General features: G+C 38.5%; 1 protein-coding gene across 1 annotated transcript; it reads right to left on the reverse strand.

The window, feature by feature from the left end:
- Positions 1-631: 631 nt before the first annotated feature.
- Positions 632-19978, reverse strand: LOC148566889 (uncharacterized). The gene is made up of 6 exons (XM_088484473.1): positions 19501-19978; positions 3696-3866; positions 2221-3602; positions 1874-1930; positions 1226-1783; positions 632-1054 (listed from the first exon to the last, which is right to left on the reverse strand). Exons 1-6 carry the CDS (start codon positions 19976-19978, stop codon positions 632-634), a joined length of 3069 nt encoding a protein of 1022 aa, XP_088340599.1.
- Positions 19979-20942: the final 964 nt, after the last annotated feature.

A 20942-nucleotide genomic window follows, 5' to 3' on the forward strand; every position in this document is an offset into this window, starting at 1 on the left:
TCCACATTAACCTTCATCCCAGAGGCTCTGCAGAAATTTTCCAAAGCTACCATTACAGTTTGAACTTGCTGTTTTTCAGCTTTACAGAAAAGAAGCAAATCATCGGCAAATATCAAATTAGAAATTCTTGGACCCCTCTAGAAACCGCAACCGGCTTCCACAAGCCCTTATCAACTTGCTGATTAATAGAACAGGACAATCTCTCCATACACAACACAAACAGATACGGTGATATAGGATCTCCTTGTCTAAGACCCCTGCTCGGAGTAAAGCTATTTAATTTATCCCCATTCCAGAGGATAGATAGTGAGGAAGCAGTGACACAACGCATAATCAGATTGACTGTCGGAGGAGGAAAGCCAAAACTCACCAGGGTTTGTTTCAGAAATCCCCAATCCACTCTATCGTACACTTTCTCCAAATCAATCTTAAAGGCCAGGGTGCCTTTCTTTGACTTTGTCTTCTTCATGAAATGGAGAACCTCTTGTGCTACAATGATGTTGTCTGAGGTTCCTCTCCCCGGGATAAACCCTCCTTGAAGGGGCCCAATAATCTCTTTGAGATGGGGACGAAGTCTATTGACCAGGACCTTCGTTATAACTTTGTAAACCACATTACAGAGACTAATTGGTCAGAAATCCTTCATGAAAACCGGGTTTTCTACCTTCGGAATAAGAACCACAAGAGTTTCCATCATCCTTGGATCCATATCCAAACCAGAGAACGCATGACGAACTATAGTCCAAACATCAAAACCAACAATCTTCCAATATTCTTTAAAGAAGAAAGCCTGAAACCCATCAGGGTCCGGCAACTTAAAAGAATGCATACTGAAAACAGCCAACTTAACTTCTTCCAGAGTAACTGGCACTGTGAGGCTACAACAGGCTTCATCATTCAGGGAAGGCAGCGGCATATCACCAAGACAACCTAAGTCTACATCCTCCGGCTGGCAGAATAGGCGTTTATAGAAGGATTCATCTTCCCTTCTAAGGACATCCGAGTCCGTTTCCCACACCCCATCTTGAAGAAAGAGACCGTGAATCTTATTATGCTTTCTCCGCACAAGAGTCTGGACATGAAAGAACTTGGTATTTCTATCCCCAAAATTTACCCACTGCTCTCTAGATTTTTGAAACCATAGAAGTTCCTCCTGCACAAGCATGTTATTAAATTCCTCAATCAGCTATTTTTATTTTTGCCGCATAGACAAATCTTCCATTACTTCAAGTCGCTTCTGAAGGAAATTAATCTGTCTCTCCAATTTGCATTTCCTAACGAAAATGCTGCCGAACACTTTAGAATTAAACTCCAAAGAGTTCTTCTGCACTTCTGAAAGCTTGCCATGCATCTCTCTGTAGCCAACCTGCCATGACTGGTTCACAATATCTCTGTACCCCGGATGAGTTGCCCAAGCTGCAATAAACCGAAAAGGTCTATTCTTTTTCGGTTGGGGACGACCTGTACAGCGTACTAGGATAGGACAATGATCAGACTGAAGCCTATTTAAAATTTCTGCGTAAGCCTCTGGAAAGAGAGATAGCCAGCCACTATTGATACAAACCCAGTCAAGTTTTTTCGCCACCTCAACACCATTTTTAGCCCTTCTATACCAAGAAAACTGTCTTCCAATAGTCTTCAAGTCAAACAGATTACTATCCCCTAGAGAGGCAGCAAGCCGATCTGCATGACGACTCGAGAAGAGGCAACCCTTAGATTCATGAGAGAATAGTACTTCATTAAAATCACCAAGAATAATCCATGGCCCGCAGAAAGACGAAGACTGAGTAACAAGATAATCCCATAGCAGAACTCTGGTATTAAATTGAGGACTACCATAGATACCACTACACTTTCAAATCACATTATTTACTTGAACCTCAATTGTAACACACTGATCAAAAGCATCAACCCATTTGCAGTGAACACCCTGTATTGCAGAAAGGAACCAGATACCCCCTTATGTCCTGACGCCTCCACTATACCAATAGGGTGATAACCAAGTCTTTCCCAGAACAGTTTCAAGTGTTGAAAAGGACAGTGAGTTTCAACCACAATAAAAATTACAGGTTTAAATTTCCAAACCAGCTCTTTACAATTCACCCAGGCTAACTTATTAGAAGCACCCCTAATATTCCAAGCTATTATATTTAAACTATCCATAATATAAAATATAAAAATATAAAACAAGGAAATTAAAGTGCTTCACCAACCTCAAACCGAGGCTTGCCCAGCGGAAGTGACTCCCGTGACCTTCAGGTTTGCCAGATCTCCATGGAATATCTCCTTAATCCCGCCTACCGACGTAGTAACAGCCGACAATGCGCCTTCCTTCTCCAATGGAACCGCCACGGTAACACCCTCCTTCACAGTTGCAGGAAGACATGACGATGCTTCCACCACCGTGCCTCTATTCTTCTCAACTGGCGAGCTCTGTAGGGACCCCGGCCTTGGTCGTTTCCGGAGAGAGGACCCGCAAGGCACTGGGGTGTGTCGGGTTGAGGAGATCGACGTCTCACCAACACGGGAAGCGCTGTGTCCGACCTTGACTCGTGACCCGACCCTAGCGCGATAGGAGCTGGATCCATTTGTGTGAGAGAAGTGAATGGTGGGCCTGATTACTCTACCTGAATCGGTTCTGGATTGAATGCCTCTTTGGACCTTGTTAGATTGCTTCTGACCCAGCTTGGTTTTACATTTCCTCACAACTTGCTCCCAGCCTGGTTCATCATGAATGCAAGCCTCCTCAACATTATTTCCTTCCAAATTATTAGCCTCCAAATCCTCTTGCAAATTCGATTCAGGATTCTCGCCAGTAACGCCACCTACCACATTAGGTTCTACTTCATTTGAATTGTGAATTTTGGTCTCAGGATGTGGCACTGCCTTTGTACCGTCCCGTGGCTTGGTGGCATCGGAATCAGCACTCTTTCCTTCCCTAGAGTCTCTACCCAAGCACTGTGCGATATCGTGACCATAACGTGCACAAGAGTTACAAATTAAATTTAAGCTTTCATACTCCACTACATGAGTTACGCCTTCCACAATGATATGCTTGATCACTGGCAGTCCTAAATTTATTTGAACACATACTCGGGCATATCGTCCTCTCTCAGCCAACTTAGTGGCTAAGTCCACTTTGATGGGAACTCCTATTGCAGAAGCAATACGCATCATGGCCTGTTCCTGATAGCACCAGACTGGGAGCCCCGAAATCCGAACCCATACAAGCGTAGACCCGAAGGATTGCTCACATGGCCGAAAATCTATATCCCATGGTTTTACAGCAACAAAGTGCCCCTCAATCAACCACGGGCCACCAAGCATGACCTTCTCACGATCTTCACATGCATCGAATTTTACCATGAAGTACCCAAATCCCACATCAAGCAGATCAAAGCCACCTTTGATGCGCCAAACCATTCGAAGCTTGTGTGAAAGAGCTGTGTAACTATAATTTTTATCAAGAACCTTGACCACCAAAGCTTCTCGATAAGGCTCTGCCAAACAAAGCTTGGCTTCTTCAGTGAAGTTTACACATGGAGGTTGGGAATCGCCCTGCTTGCCCACCACCATGGCTATACTATCCCCAGATAGAGATCCTGCAAGTGCAAACGCCTTCAATTTCTCTGGACCAATGACTTTATCTCTAAAGGAGATCTTTGTAGGATTTGAAAAACCCTATCGTGAAAAACCCTCCTTGACACCGGATGCACTCCCACCCACACTCTCCCCCTTATCTCTTCCGACGGTATGACCGCCATCCTCACTGTGTTTCGCCCTCAAACATTCGTTTCCGCTCTCTCCTTCTCTCATTCTCTTTGAGTACGGAGTACGTACTCTTTCTCTGCTAGGGTTTCTTGTTTCTTCAAAATAAAAGTTAAAAAAAAAGGTACGGTATAAAGGGGAGGGGGGAATGTAAACTAAAAGGAACAGAGAAAAAAATAACGTAAACGAAAGGGAAAATAAAAAAAATAACGTAAAGAAAAGAAAAAAATAACGTAAGAAAAAAATGCAAAATAAAAATTAATAATAATAGAAAAAATATATATATAAAAAATTATCTAATCTAAGCAATCAAACAACGAATAGTTGTTAATCACTGTCGATCCCCGACAACGGCGCCAAAAACTTGGTGCGGTATTTTACAACCCACAAACTTACCGGCAAGTGCACCGAGTCGTACCAAGTAATACCTTACGTGAGTAAGGGTCGATCCCATGAGGATTGATGGATTAAGCAACAATAGCGTTTGATAGGATTAGTTAGACAGACAGAAAATAGTGTTTGGAAGTTCAAAAGCATTAAACAGTAAATTTAGAATATTAAAGATAGGCAGATAAATAAGTTGGGAATAAAATGTTGAGAAAGCAGTTAAGGTTTTAGAGTTATCTATTTTCCGGATTGACTTTTTTTATTAACTATTTTAATCATGCAAGATTTAATTCATGGCAAATTATTTGTGACTAGACCCTAATTCCTTAGACCTTCCTAGTCTCCTCTAAAATTCATCAACTGCCAATTCCTTGGTCAATTAATTCCAATTAGAGGGTGATGATTAAATTCCAGTTTATATGCCATAAGAATCCTAATTGTCCAAAAATAAAGGAATTATATGTCACGTATCCCGTTAAATACAAACAATTAGAAATTCAGGATAATATGTTTTCAAGCTATTGTTCAAGTAAAGAGCTTTTTCAAGTTATACAAGAACTCAAATAGAACATGGGTCATACTTCCGTTCCACCCAAATTCATAAAATAAAGAACGAAAATAATTATTGAAATATAAATCAAAACATGAATTAAAATAGAAAAATAATATTATCAATCCATACAATAGACAGAGCTCCTAACCTTAACAATGGAGGATTAGTTGCTCATGGAATATGGAATATAAATTTGTATGGAATAATGTTGTGGAATGTTGTGTTGGAACCACCCTGTTGGGATCCCTTTTATAACTAATCCTAATAATTTAAAAATCAAATTTCTAAAATTAAAATTAAAATAATATCTTTTCTTAAAATAAGATTTGAATTTAAATTCGAATTAATTAACAAGTCTTCAACTGATAGGTGGGGACCACTTGATTTGTCCATTCTGCAGCTTCTAATCTGTGTTTTTTGGGCTGAAAACTGAGTTAAAATAGTCCAGAAATTGCCCCAAGCGTTTTCTGTCAATTCTGCAGATCGTTCATGTGACGCGTCCGCGTCGTCCACGCGTTCGCATCATTTGTGTAGATTCCAGTCCACGCGTTCGCGTCAGGCACGCGATCGCGTCATTGCAATTTCCTCCATTCCGCGCGGTTGCATGAGCCATGCTTCCGCGTCGGTATTCGCTGGTCATCTCCTTGGTTTCTTCTCTTTCTCTGCAGAAACTTCATCAAATCCATCCGAATGCTACCTAAAATGAATAAAATTGCACAAAACTCAAAATAGCATCCATAGTGGCTAAAATATAATTAATTCTTAATTAAACTCAACAAGTTAGATGCAAATTCACTAGGAAAAGATAGGAAAGATGCTCACGCATCACAACACCAAACTTAAACTGTTGCTTGTCCTCAAGCAACCAAAAACTAATATAAGCTTAGGATGTGAATTTGCATGAGAATGAGAGTTCGATTAAGCTCATGTCTCTTCTTATAGTGGGGCTTACAACTACAATCCTGAATAGTTTTGGCATCTCACTTTATCCTTTGAAGTTCAGAATGATTGGCATCCATAGGAACTCAGAATTCAGATAGTGTTATTGATTCTCCTAGTTCAGTATGTTGATTCTTGAACACAGCTAATTTATGAGTCTTGGCTGTGACCCTAAGCATTTTGTTTTCTAGTATTACCATCAGATATGTAAATGCCACAGACACATAACTGGGTGAACCTTTTCAGATTGTGACTCAGCTTTGCTAGAGTCCCTAGTTAGAGGTGCCCAGAGTTCTTAAGCACACTCTTTTTGCTTTGGATCACGACTTTAACCGCTCAGTCTCAAGCTTTTCACTTGACACCTTCACGCCACAAGCACATGGTTAGAGACAACTTGATTTAGCCGCTTAGGCCAGGATTTTATTCCTTAGGGCCCTCTTATCCATTAATGCTCAAAGCCTTGGATCCTTTTTACCCTTGCCTTTTAGTTTAAAGGGTTATTGGTTTTTTCTGCTTGCTTTATTTTATTTTATTTTATTTATTTTTTCTTTTTTTTTCCACAAGCTTTGTGTTTTTCACTACTTTTTCTTGCTTCAAGAATCAATTTTATGGTTTTTCAGATTATCAATAATATTTCTCTTTTTCATCATTCTTTCAAGAGCCAACAATTTTAACATTCATAAACTTTACTATAAAAAATATGCACTGTTCAAGCATTCATTCAGAATCACAGAAAATACCACCACATCTAAGTAAGTGAGACTACTCTAAAAATTAAATTCAAATTCTCGTACACTACATCTGTTCTTCTTCTTTTTTTCAAGCTTAGTGGGCAATACATGAAACATCTTTCAGAATTAAAGCACTTAACAGAAAAATTAAACTATAACCTATGAATCTACTAATAAAGGATCATGCAGCAAACAAAGCAAACTAGCAGAAAACCGGAACATATATAATAAAAACGGGAAGGAAAAAAATGAAAAGAGCTCAACCACCTTAGTTATCTGAGCGGTCATTTTATTCTTCAGGTTGTGCTCCTTTATGAAGATGATTCGCCTCCCTTTTGGTGCCATAGGAATAAACAGAAAACCCTTAAGCGAAGCGTCAACACCAAACTTAAAGGTTTGCTTGTCCTCAAGCAAAGAAGAACTGAAAATAGAAAGAGACGAATATTATTATAAAAGAAAAAGGAAAGGATAAAAGAACAAGAGAGAATAGGGATTGGGAGAGAGAGAGAGAGAAAGAAAACTGGGCGGCGCAAATGACGCGTTTGCATACAGCACGCGTACGCGTGGGTCGCGATTTTTTCATAATGACGCTTAATATACTTGGTACCTTTTTTTTATAGAAGATTTATAAAGGATTTTTCTAACATTGCTAAACCATTGAGCAACATGTTGGTTGTTGATGTTCCTTTTGTCTTTGATTCCGATTGTCTGCATGCTTTTGAAACTCTGAAAGTAAACCTTACCTCTGCTCTCATTATAGCTCCCCCTAACTGGGATTTACCATTTGAATTAATGTGTGATGCTAGTGATTTTGCTATAGGAGCTGTTTTAGGACAGAGGCATGGTAAGCTTGTACATGTCATTTATTATGCCAGTCGTGTGTTAAATGATGCTCAAAAGAATTACACAACTATAGAAAAGGAATTATTAGCTGTTGTGTATGCTGTTGATAAGTTTAGGTCCTATTTACTTGGTTCTAAGGTTATTGTTTATACTGACCATGCTGCTTTGAAGTACCTTCTAACCAAGCAGGATTCTAATCCAAGATTAATCATATGGGTGTTGCTCCTTCAGGAGTTTGATATTGAGATAAAAGACGGGAAAGGGTCAGAAAATCAAGTAACTGACCATCTCTCCAGAATTGAGCCTGAAGCAGGAGTGCAACCACCCACAGCTGTAACTGAGACATTTCTGGATGAGCAATTGTTCTCATTCAGCAGGCTCCATGGTTTGCAGACATTGCAAATTATAAGGCCATGAATTTTATTCCAAGGGAGTACAGTAGGCAACAAGTGAAGAAGCTATTGACTGATGCAAAGTACTACATTTGGGAGGAACCATACCTTTTTAAAAGGTGTTCAGATGGAATTATCCGGAGGTGTGTCCCAGATGAAGAAAAATAGCAGATTCTTTGGCACTGTCATGGTTCTGAGTATGGAGGCCACTTTGGTGGTGAAAAGACAGCTACAAAGGTCCTTCAGAGCGGGTTTTACTGGCCGACTCTCTTCAGAGACTCAAGAGCATTTGTAAAGCACTATGACAGATGTGAAAAAGCCATGAATCTCCCTGCCAACCATGAAATGCCACAGCAGGGGATTCTTGAGGTTGAGTTGTTTGATGTGTGGGGTATTGATTTCATGGGACCTTTCCCACCCTCACATTCAAACAACTATATTCTAGTGGCAGCCGACTATGTGTCCAAGTGGGTGGAAGCTGTGGCTTTACCCACCAATGATGCCAAGGTGGTAATGAGCTTTCTTCAGAGGTATATCTTTAGCCGGTTTGGCGTCCCAAGGACACTCATTAGTGATGGAAGAAGTCACTTCTGTAACAGACAGCTGGACTCTCTTCTGCATAGATATGGAGTCCGTCATAAAGTGGCAACCCCCTATCACCCTCAGACAAGCGGACAGGTTGAAGTTTCCAACAGGGAACTTAAGAAGATTCTAGAGAAGACCCTCAGTGTTTCAAGAAAGGACTGGTCAAGGAAGCTTGATGATGCTCTCTGGGCATACCGAACAGCGTACAAGACTCCAATTGGCATGTTCCCATATCAGTTGGTCTATGGCAAGGCCTGTCACTTGCTAGTTGAGCTGGAACACAAGGCTTACTGGGCAATCAGATATCTGAATCTTGATCCAGAAGCTGCAGGAATTAAGCGGATGCTTCAGTTAAATGAGCTTGATGAATTCAGATATTCAGCCTATGAGAATGCCAAGCTCTATAAGGAGAGAACCAAGCTACTGCATGACAAAAAGATTGCCATCAGAGTCTTTGAGCCAGGGCAGAGAGTGCTTCTATATAACTTAAGGCTAAAATTTTTTCTCGGGAAGCTGAAATCCCGGTGGTCAGGACCGTTTGTGGTTACCAGAGCCTCACCATATAGTCATGTGGAAATACAGGAAGAAAATTATGACAGGAAGTTTACAGTGAATGGCCAGAGGCTGAAGCAGTACCTTGGAGGCGAGATCGATCGCCAGAGGTCCACTCATTTGCTGAACTAGCAGAACTGGCCGTCAAGCTAGTGACAATAAAGAAGTGCTTGTCGGGAGGCAACCCGATAATTTCGTATCCTTAGTTATTTTTCGTAGTAGTAGTTTTCTTACTTATTTAATTTTTATTAAGTTTTTACTAATTTTCTGATCATGCAGCTATGTTATTCCAGGAACCGAACACCTCAAGCTATATTTCAAAAAAAAAAAAAAAAGCACCCGACGCGCAAGCGTCGCTGACGCGTACGCGTCATCTAGGGGTGCGAGAAAAATAAAAAGTTACAGAGAGTTACGCGGGAGTGGCGCCAGCATGAAGCCTTTCGCATGAACAAGCCCACGCGGACGCGTACCCCACGCGTGCGCGTCACTCGTGATTTTGGCACTTCACGCGTCTGTGTCACCCACGCGGATGCGTGACCCGAAAAATTGACGTAAAAGGTGTCTGGACAGAGAGTTATGCTGGTTTGGGGCTGGAAGTATGCTACAAGCACAAAATTGCCCACACGAACGCATGACCGACGCGTCCGCGTCATTTGCATAAATAGCCATCCACGCGTGCGCGTGCATGACGCGAACGTGTCGTATGAAAATTTGGCTCCCAAGCCATGCGAACAGAAAGTCACGCGGGCGCGTGGCTGGCTTCGCGCGAATCGCACAAAATCCAGGGCACGCGGATGCGTGCCTGACGCTAATGCATCATTATGAAGAATGCGCGACGTATGCGATGGCGTGCTGTACGCGAACGCGTCGTTTGCGCCGCCCAGTTTTTTTTTTCTCTCTCTCTCTCCCAATCCCTATTCTCTCTTGTTATTTTATTCTTTCCTTTTTCTTTCATAATAATATTTGTCTCTTTCTATTTTCAGTTCTTCTTTGCTTGAGGACAAGCAAACCTTTAAGTTTGGTGTTGACGCTTCGCTTAAGGGTTTTCTGTTTATTCCTATGGCACCAAAAGGGAGGCGAATTATCTTCACAAAGGAGCACAACCTGAAGAATAAAATGACCGCTTAGATAACTAAGGTGGTTGAGTTCCTTTAATTTTTTTCCTTCCCACTTTTATTATGTATGTTCCGGTTTTCTGCTAGTTTGCTTTGTTTGCTGCATGATCCTTTATTAGTAGATTCATAGGTTATAGTTTAATTTTTCTGTTAAGTACTTTAATTCTGAAAGATGTCTCATGTATTACCCACTAAGCTTGAAATCAAAAAGAAAGAAGAACAGATGTAGTGCATGAGAATTTGAATTTAATTTTTAGAGTAGTCTCATTTACTTAGATGTAGTAGTATTTTCTGTGATTCTGAATGAATGCTTGAACAGTGCATATTTTTTATAGCGAAGTTTATGAATGTAAAATTGTTGGCTCTTAAAAGAATGATGAAAAAAGAGAAATGCTATTGATAATCTGAAAAATCAAAAAATTGATTCTTGAAGCAACAAAAAGCAGTGAAAAACACAAAGCTTGCGAAAAAAATAAAATAAAATAAAGAAAAAGAAAAAAAAGCAAGCAAAAAGCCAATAACCCTTTAAACTAAAAGGCAAAGGGTAAAAAGGATCCAAGGCTTTGAGCATTAATGGATAGGAGGGCCCAAAGGAATAAAATCCTGGCCTAAGCGGCTAAATCAAGCTGTCCCTAACCATGTGCTTGTGGCGTGAAGGTGTCAAGTGAAAAGCTTGAGACTGAGCGGTTAAAGTCGTGATCCAAAGCAAAAAGAGTGTGCTTAAGAACTCTGGGCGCCTCTAACTGGGGACTCCAGCAAAGCTGAGTCACAATCTGAAAAGGTTCACCCAGTTATGTGTCTGTGGCATTTACGTATCCGGTGGTAATACTAGAAAACAAAATACTTAGGGTCATGACCAAGACTCATAAAGTAGCTGTATTCAAGAATCAACATACTGAACTAGGAGAATCAATAACACTATCTGGATTCTGAGTTCCTATGGATGCCAATCATTCTGAACTTCAAAGAATAAAGTGAGATGCCAAAACTATTCAGGATTGCAGTTGTAAATCCCACTATAAGAAGAGACATGAGCTTAATCGAACTCTCATTCTCATGCAAATTCACATCCTAAGCTTATATTAGTTTTTGGTTGCTTGAGGACAAGCAATAGTTTAAGTTTGGTGTTGTGATGCGTGAGCATCTTTCCTATCTTTTCTTAGTGAATTTGCATCTAACTTGTTGAGTTTAATTAAGAATTAATTATATTTTAGCCACTATGGATGCTATTTTGAGTTTTGTGCAATTTTATTCATTTTAGGTAGCATTCGGATGGATTTGATGAAGTTTCTACAAAGAAAGAGAAGAAACCAAGGAGATGACCAGCGAATACCGACGCGGACGCATGGCTCACGCGACCGCGCGGAATGGAGGAAATCGCAATGACGCGATCGCGTGCCTGACGCGAACGCGTGGACTGGAATCTGCACAAATGACGCGAACGCGTGACCGACGCGTCCGCGTGACTCGCGAAAAAGGACCATCGATGCGTACGCGTGACATGCGCCATGTGCAGAAAACGTAGAAAAATACTGGGGGTGATTTCTGGGCTGTTTTGACCCAGTTCTTAGCCCAGAAATCACAGATTAGAAGCTGTAGAAGGGACAAATCAAGTGGTCCCCACCCATCAGCTGAAGACTTGTTAATTAATTCGAATTTAAATTCAAATCTTATTTTAGGAAAAGATATTATTTTAATTTTAATTTTAATTTTAGAAATTTGATTTTTAAATTATTAGAATTAGTTATAAAAGGGATCCCAATAGGGTGGTTCAAGAAGAACATTTTATTCCACAACATTATTCTATACAAATTTATATTCCATATTCCATGAGCAACTAATCCTCCATTGTTAAGGTTAGGAGCTCTGTCTATTGTATGGATTGATAATATTATTTTTCTATTTTAATTCATGTTTTGATTTATATTTCAATAATTGTTTTTGTTCTTTATTTTATGAATTTGGGTGGAATGGAAGTATGACCCATGTTCTATTTGAGTTCTTGTATAACTTGGAAAAGCTCTTTACTTGAACAATAGCTTGAAAATATATTATCCTGAATTTCTAATTGTTTGTATTTAACGGGATACGTGACATATAATCTCTTTATTTTTGGACAATTAGGATTCTTGTGGCATATAAACTGGAATTTAATCATCACCCTCTAATTGGAATTAATTGACCAAGGAATTGGCAGTTGATGAATTTTAGAGGAGACTAGGAAGGTCTAAGGAATTAGGGTCTAGTCACAAATAGTTTGCCATGAATTAAATCTTGCATGATTAAAATAGTTAATAAAAAAAGTCAATCCGGAAAATAGATAACTCTAAAACCTTAACTGCTTTCTCAACATTTTATTCCCAACTTATTTATCTGCCTATCTTTAATATTCTAAATTTACTGTTTAATGCTTTTGAACTTCCAAACACTATTTTCTGTCTGTCTAACTAATCCTATCAAACGCTATTGCTGCTTAATCCATCAATCCTCGTGGGATCGACCCTTACTCACGTAAGGTATTACTTGGTACAACCCGGTGCACTTGCCAGTAAGTTAGTGGGTTACAAATACCGCACCAAGTTTTTTGTGATGCGTGAGCATCTTTCCTATCTTTTTCTAGTGAATTTGCATCTAACTTATTGAGTTTAATTAAGAATTAATTATATTTTACCCACTATGGATGCTATTTTGAGTTTTGTGCAATTTTATTCATTTTTGGTAGCATTCGGATGGATTTCTGAGATAATAGAATATTCTGATAAAAAAATGAAAATTCTAAAAGTAAAGATAGAAAACCTAATCTAAAACATCTCAATATTTTCTAAATTTCAAAAATATCTTTATCATTTTTTCAGACTTAAAAACTCTAAATCTTTTGCTGTATTTTCGTTGAGCTTTGCTGCTGGGTTTCTACTAAAAACCCTCACCCTCACCCTCCCTAGCTCTCCCTGTGTTTTGCCCTCCCTCTCTTATCCCCGCTCTCACCTCCCGCTCTCTCATCCTCACTATCACCCTCTTCGCAGATCTGATTAGAACCAACGGAAAAAAGAAGATTTATGGAAAGTGCATGCAAGCGGTAGACCAGCGGCGGTGAGTATGAAGCCGGCAGTGGTTCAATGACGAAGAGGGAGGAACAGCCGTCGTGAAGGCGGCTGGGTGCCTCTCTCTCTCTCTCTCTCTCTCTCTCTCTCTCTCTCTCTCTCTCTCCGCTTGCTATTGCCACACACACCAGCCATCTTGCACACCTTCATCTCCACCTTCCCCTTATCGACAACGCCGTTTCTGGCTGTGCGTTGTGCGCCATTGTCGCGTTGGGTGATTCTGCCGTTGTGGACGTCGTCGTCTTCCTCAGCTGATTTTATTCCCCACCACGTATGATTGCCGGCATTCAGAGCTCATTTCTGCATTCAGTTAGGTGGTTCCTAAATCAGAATATAGAATTATTGTTGACTTGTGATTTGAATTTGTCGTGGTTCTAGAATTTGAAATTTGTATAATTAAATTGTTAATTCTGGATCAGGAATTGTTAACTGTAATTTTGTTGTTGATTTTTTTTGGATATAAATCTGTTGTTGTCGACAAGTTGCTCCCTTCCCATACGTTGTTGATGTTTGTTGCTCACTTCAGATTCGGCTTCCGGTCTACTTCGTTTTGCTTTTATTTTTGCTTCCGTTTCATTCTACTTTTGCTTCATTTTGCTGTTCTGCTTCATTCTGCTTCTACTTTTGCTTAATTTGATTGTGCTAAAAAAGTTTGATTATGAATTCTGATTGTGTGTTTTATTTGTAATTATTTTGCTTGTAATTAATTGATTATGTTATGGCAAAAATTCTACTTTTGATCATGCTAGTTTTGGATTTGTGTTGATTATGACAAAAATTTTGCTACGGTAGAAAGAGAACTTGTTGATAGAGGGAGGATGGTGACGGACGAGGAGGGTGAGGAGATGGTGGACGAGGTGAGGGGAGTGGTGAAGGGTGGCGAGGGTAGAAATTATAAGCGTAGGATATGAGTAAATAAGTAAATTCACACTTTGGTAACATTTTTTAGGCATTTAACGTCAGTAGGGACTTAATTAAAAAAATTAAATGGTATCGGAACCCAATTGAAAAGAAAAAAAAGTATAGGGACCTAATTGAAAATTTAGTGAAACTACAGGGACCGACATAATAGTTAAACCAAAGGAGTTTCTCTACACCTAATGGAGCTTCACCTACAGTAAGAAAAATATATTAGAACATCAGAGATAAAGAGAAACCCCATATACAAGATGGCATGAAAAGAGCAAAACAATAGCAGTGTTATTCAGTATATTGCATATACAGCAACTTACAAACTTGCTTACACATTTCCACTTTGCAAACCAAGCAAAAATCATAGGAAAAAGCATATGGTAATAAATGCATTTTCTTAACATCAGAATTTATAGAATTATAGCCTAGGTTAAAAGGGAAACAAAACAACAACAACAACAACAAAGCTTTGTCCCATTAGGTGGGGTCGGCTACATAGATCATACGATGCCATTGAGCTCTATCATGTATCATGTCTACAGAAAGACCATTTACATGTAGATCTTGTTTGACCACCTCATGGATGGTCTTTCTAAGTATTTCTCTGCCTTTCACCCCTTGTCCATCTTCCATCTCATCCAGCCTCCTGACTGGGAGCTCTGCCGGTCTTCTTCTCACATGTCCAAACTATCTGAGACGTGATTTAACCATCTTTTCCACAATAAGTGCTACTTCAAATCTCTCACATCCATCTTAACATCTTCATCTCTACCACACTTAACTTATGTCTGTGCTCCCCTTTCGTCGCCCAACACTCTGTACCATAAAGCATAGCCGGTCTGATAGCAGTGCGATAGAATTTACCTTTACGTTTTAAAAGCACTTTTTGTCACATATAAAACGAGACGCACTTCGCCATTTGGACTAACCTACTTGGATTTTATGATTTACATCCTGTTTAATCTCTCCATTATCCTGAATGATGTACCCAAGATACTTAAAACTTTTAACTTTTGTAGGATATTTTCTCTAATCTTCACCTCTGTATTAGAATTTTTCCTTCGGTGGCCGAACTTACATTCCATATATTCTGTCTTGATACGGCTTATGCGCAGACCATATACTTCTAGAGCTTCTCTCTATAAATCCAACTTCTTATTTAGGTCTTCTCTTGACTTTCTCATAAGGACGATATCATCGGCAAAAGCATGCACCATGACACAAGGTCTTGGATATGCTCTGTGAGTACTTCCAACACTAATGTGAAAAGGTATGGACTTAAGGATGATTCCTGGTATAATCCTATACTAATAGAAAATTTCACTATCATACCACTTTGAGTCTTTACAATAGTTGTAACCCCATCATACATGTCTTTAATTGCACAAATATATGTGATCCTTATTCTCTTCCTTTCCAAAACCTTCCATAAGATCTCCCATGACATTCTATCGTACACTTTTTCCAAATCAATAAATACCATATGTAGATCCCTTTTATTACTATGATACCTTTCTATCATCCTTCTTAACAGGTATGTAGCTTCAGTGGTGGATCTGCCTAACATAAAACCAAATTGATTCTATATTACTTGTGTCTCTTGTCTCAGCCTCCGTTCTATCACCTTTTTCCATAATTTCATGGTATGGCTTACGAGCTTGATCTTTCTATGATTTTTGCAACTCTATATATCTCCCTTATTCTTGTAGATAGATACTAAGGTGCTCTTCTTTACTTATCTGACATCTTCTTTGACCTTAAAATCTCATTAAAAACCTTGGTAAACCAACTGATGCCTTTCTCTCCAAGGCCCTTCCAAACTTCAATCGGAATATTATTGGGTCCTACTGCCCTACCATTTTTTACCCGCCTTAGACCCTCTTGTATCTCGAAGTCTCGAATCCTTCGATAATAGTCAAAGTTTTGATCTTCTTCCCACGTGCATAACCGACCAAAGCTTGGAAGAGTCTTCTGCTATTCATTAAATAGCTCGTAGAAGTAGGTCTTCCACCTTTCATTGATCTTCTCATCTTGAGCCAAAATTTTCCATCTTTATCCTTTATGTACTTAACCTAATCTAAGTCTCTCATTCTTCTTTCATGGCTCTTTACGATTTTATATATATATATATATATATATATACATTTTTCTCTGTTGGTAATCAGTGGCTAAGAGAAGGGGGTTGAATCTTAGCCTCCCTTTTTTTGCAAAATATTACTTTTATTTTTTCAACAATACTTCAGAAAATATTTTTACTTTTGTCTCGTAACAAGATGAGAGATATTTTTTATTTTGTCTCTTGAGTACCAGAAACAGTAAAAAAACAGAAAAGAAGAGCATTTTGTCTCCTAACGAGCCAGAGCATCTTGATGGAAAATTCCAACATGATTATCCCACTTTTCAGACATATATGCCTTAACCCCTGTATCCTCATACCCCAAGGCAACACTTATAGTTTCAGTACTCAAGGTAAAATGTGTGTTTTTGACAAAAGAATGGATCTCGCATTCATTAAGAATCATATTTGCATAAAATTCGCGCACCAAGTTTGGGTAAACTGGTTTTCATATTTTGAAAATAGGAGACCATTTTAAATCATGAAAGTTTGATTTAAAGTCAATTTCTTTCTCAGATAAGGCTTCAAGATCAACAACAAAAGATGCACAGAGATTGCGATTTGCAAGAACTTGAGTGTGAAACTCATAAGTTGCACATGATATAAAACGGTAGGGATCAAAGTGAGAATGAGATTTACCATTTTTCTGTTTGAAGTCTAGAGAATCAAGGTTAGGGGGCTCCCTTGTGTCATGAAGAACAGAGCATTTTGGTCCTCGTGAGGGATGTTGAGAATGAGCTGAACGGCCAGTGGGATGAGGAGTGGACCAGCGAGGAAGAGAAGAACGGCGTGGAGGTGGTGACGGTGGGGCTTCCTCATCATGCATCGGTTCCTTACCCTTTGCTCTTTTATTATGGGAAGAGGTAGTCTCCTTACGAGTCGAAGAACTTTTTTAATGAATGACCTTCCTTGCCATAGATTTTGATGAATGGGATGAACGAGAAGAAGAAGAATGGAAATGTATATGTATGTGAGTGTGTGATTGTGGTTGCTTGGGGAGAGAAGGATTTTTGGAAGAAAAGTATGCTCCAATGCTTCTTCTATTGGCTATCTTCTTTCTCATTTTGAAGGAAAAATGGAAGAAGGAAAGATAGAGAGTAATAAAGAAGAGAAGTGGTGGAGAGAGATTAGGAGTGAATAATCGTCATTAATGCATAGTGAAAACTTTCTCTTTTAAAAACAAATGCAATTAATGAAATGGTTTTCAAAATAAATTGATTTAAAATTTAAAACCATGGTAACCGAAAAGATTTAGACATGAGGAACAATGAAAGGATATAACTGACATGACTAGGAATGGAATGAAGTGACTGCTCATGGAGATTTTAAAATAAAAAAAATTAAATAATAAAAAATTTATGATTTATAATAATGAGCCCATATCATATGAATAAGATTTGTCTTACATAGGCCTAAAAGGTGGTTAGTGCAAACTTTAGCCCATTTCTCCATTTTTTCAATCCAGAATTTTTTGGGCTTTGTACAAGCCTTCTTTTAAAGATTTTATCACTTGTCCAGTTTTGTCTCCCTGCTACCTACGAGACAAAATAACACAGAGAGCACAAAATCATCATTTAATCAATAGAATTAAAATCAATCATTCCTAGTTCAGTTCTCAACTTGCAAAATCTTTCTTAATACAATGGCTTAGTGAAAGTGTCAGTCAATTGCTTTTCAGATTTTACAAATTGAATATCAATAGTTTTCTTTTGCACATGTTCTCTAATAAAGTGATATGTCACTTCAATGTGCTTTGTTCTTGAGTGCAACACAGGATTTTTTGAAATATTTGACTAAATCTCCATTTTGGTCCCTGAAATTCACGTGATTATCCATTTTGGTCTTTGAAATTCAAAATTACCTATACTGGTCCTCCAGATTCAAGTCCCAGCACCAATGTGGTCCCTCGAATCCTTCTGGTGATGACTAAACAAATGGAATGCTGAGATGGCATCTTTTCTGCTACACTGGATGGTGAATAAATGACGTCGTTTACCCTTGGCATCCAAACAGGTCAAAAATGTCGTCGCTTTGTATATGAATGGAGAAGAAACGATGAAGACCCAAAATAAAGTATTCTTCTTCTCCTCTACCTCCACTATTCTTCATTTCTAACTTGTTTGGGCACTAAGGGTAAACGACATCGTTTACTCATCATCCAATGTAGTAGAGAGGGTGCTATATCAGCACTTCGTTTACCTAGTCATCACCGAAAAGAGTCGAGGGACCATATTGGTGCCTGAATTTAAATCCGGAGGACTAGTATAGGTCATTTTGAATTTCAAGGACCAAATTGAGTAATCGCGTGAATCTCAGGGACCAAAATGGGTATTTAGTCGAAATGTTTATTGCACTTATATTGTCACAAAATAAGGGAATACTATTAATTTTTAATTTGTAATCCTCTAGTTGAGTTTTGAGCCAAATTAATTGTGAGCAACAAGCAGATGTGGATATATATTCAGCTTCACCCGTGGATAGAGCAACAGTGGCTTGCTTTTTGCTTGACCACATATTTAGGGAGTTCCCAAGAAAACAACACTTCCTCGAAGTGCTTCTCCTATCCACACGATCTCCCGCATAATCTGTATCACAGTACCCAACTATACCAAACTCATTAGATTTAGGATACCACAAGCCAATATCACATGTGCCTTTTATATATCTAATGATTCTCTTAATGGCTGAAAGATGTGATTCCTTAGGGTGAGATTGAAATCTAGAACATACACCCACACTTTGAACTAAATCCGGCCTAGAGGATGTAAGATACATGAGTGATCCTATCATTCCTCTATACCTAGTTTCATCAACATCTTTGCCATTCTCATCCTTGTCAAGTTTAGTATTTGGATACATGGGAATATCCATGGGTTTGGAGTTTTCTAAACCAAATTTCTTTATTAATTCTTTGGCATATTTTCCTTGGTTAATAAAGATGCCACTAGGAGTTTGTTTGATTTGAAGTCGAAGAAAGAAACTTAATTCTCCCATCAAACTCATTTCAAACTCACTAGTCATTAGTTTTTCAAACTCTTCACACAAGGATTCATTTACCGATCCAAACACAATATCATCCATATAAACTTGAACAAGTAAAATATCATTATTAAATGCTTTTATGAATAAAGTAGTATTGGTATAGTACCCCTTTGAAATTCATTTTCCAATAAGAAGGCACTAAGCCTTTCATACCAAACTCTTGAAACTTGCCTAAGGCCATAAAGGGCCTTTGAAAGTTTAAAAACATTATTAGAAAAATCTTTATTTTCAAAACTAGGGGGTTGAGCTACAAATACTTCTCTGTCAATAAATTCATTTAAAAAGGAACATTTAACATCCATTTGGAACATTTTAAAACATTTGTGGGCAGCATAGGCAAGTAGTAACTGAATTGCTTGCATTCTTTCCTTCCTCTTGATCATAACCTTGGGCCACCAATCTAGCCTTGTTACGAACAACACTACCATCCTCACCCAATTTATTTTTGAAAATCCACTTAGTACCGGTTACCTTTTTACCATTCGTGTACAGTACAAATGTCCAAACCTCATTTTTCTCAAATTGGTTTAGCTCTTCTTCCATAGCCTTCACCCAAGAGAGATCTTCAAGAGCTTGTTTCACATTGAAAGGTTCTAATTGGGATAGGAAAGCAACGTTGTTAGCTTCCACTTGCTTCTTGCTTGAGGATCTAGTTGTCACACCTTGTGAAGGGTCTCCGATGATGAATTCATGAGGGTAATTTTTTAAGAACTTCCATTCACGTGGCTTTTGAGTTGAGGCTTCAGCTTGACCTTGACAAGGTTCTGATGAGTTCACTGTTTTGGATTCTCTGGCTTGGTCAGGAGACAAAATGAAAATGTCTCCTTTATTCTGAGAAACCGTTTCTGGACTGACGATTTTCACAGCTAGAACAGATTTGGGATTAGCTTGATTCACCTGAGGACTTGCTTCTGCTTCGCTTTCTGCATCATCATCTAGCATAGCACTGGGTATGGAGTTAGCATCACAAAAAAGATACATGTATGGACTCTTCAATGGTTCTACATTTTTTAAGGTAAACTCTATAAGTTTTGCTAGTGGTTGAATACCCAACAAACATACCTTCATATGATTTTGGATCAAATTTTCTAAGGTTTTTTCTTATTGTTAAGCACAAAACATTTGCATCCAAAAACATGAAAGTACTTAAAATTAGGGAAAGTTCCTTTCCATAGCTCATAGGGGGGTTTTCTTCAAACCTTTTTTAATGATGGTTCTATTTAGGATGTAGCATGCTGTGTTTACAGTTTTGGCCCATAAAAATTTTGGAACATCATTTTCACAAAGCATTGCACTAGTCATTTCTTGAACACTTCTATTTCTTCTTTCAACAATCCCATTTTGTTGAGGTGTTCTAGGACATGAAAAATTATGTACAATTCCAAATTCATCACAAAAGCTTTCAAAATATTGATTTTCAAATTCTTTTTCATGATCACTTCTTATGTGGCCAATTTTTAAATCCTTTTCATTTTAAATTTTTTTACAAAGAGAAGAAAAGGCATAGAAAATATCATTTTTATAAGCCAAGAAAAGAACCCATCCATATCTTGAATAATCATCAACCACCACCAAATCATAGTGTTTTCCTCCCAAACTTTGAGTTCTAGTGGGACCAAAAAGATGAATATGCAATATTTCTAATGGCCTTTTAGTAGAAATTCCATCTTCAAACTTAAAGAAGATTTTACTTGTTTGCCTTGTTGACAAGCTTCACAAGTAATATCTTTGTCAAAACTAATGTTTGAAATTCCTCTAACCAAATTTTTTTTTAACAAGCTTAAAAATTTGGTACATGCTAGCATGTCCCAATTTCTTATGCCAAAGCTATTTTTCGGATTCAATAGAGGTAAAGCATGTTACTTTTTGATCTTTTAAGTCCTCTAGAGTAAGTCCATACACATTA

This window comes from Arachis ipaensis, chromosome B4, assembly GCF_059453495.1.
Source record: "Arachis ipaensis isolate K30076 ecotype BB chromosome B4, ASM5945349v1, whole genome shotgun sequence".
NCBI lineage: Eukaryota > Viridiplantae > Streptophyta > Magnoliopsida > Fabales > Fabaceae > Arachis > Arachis ipaensis.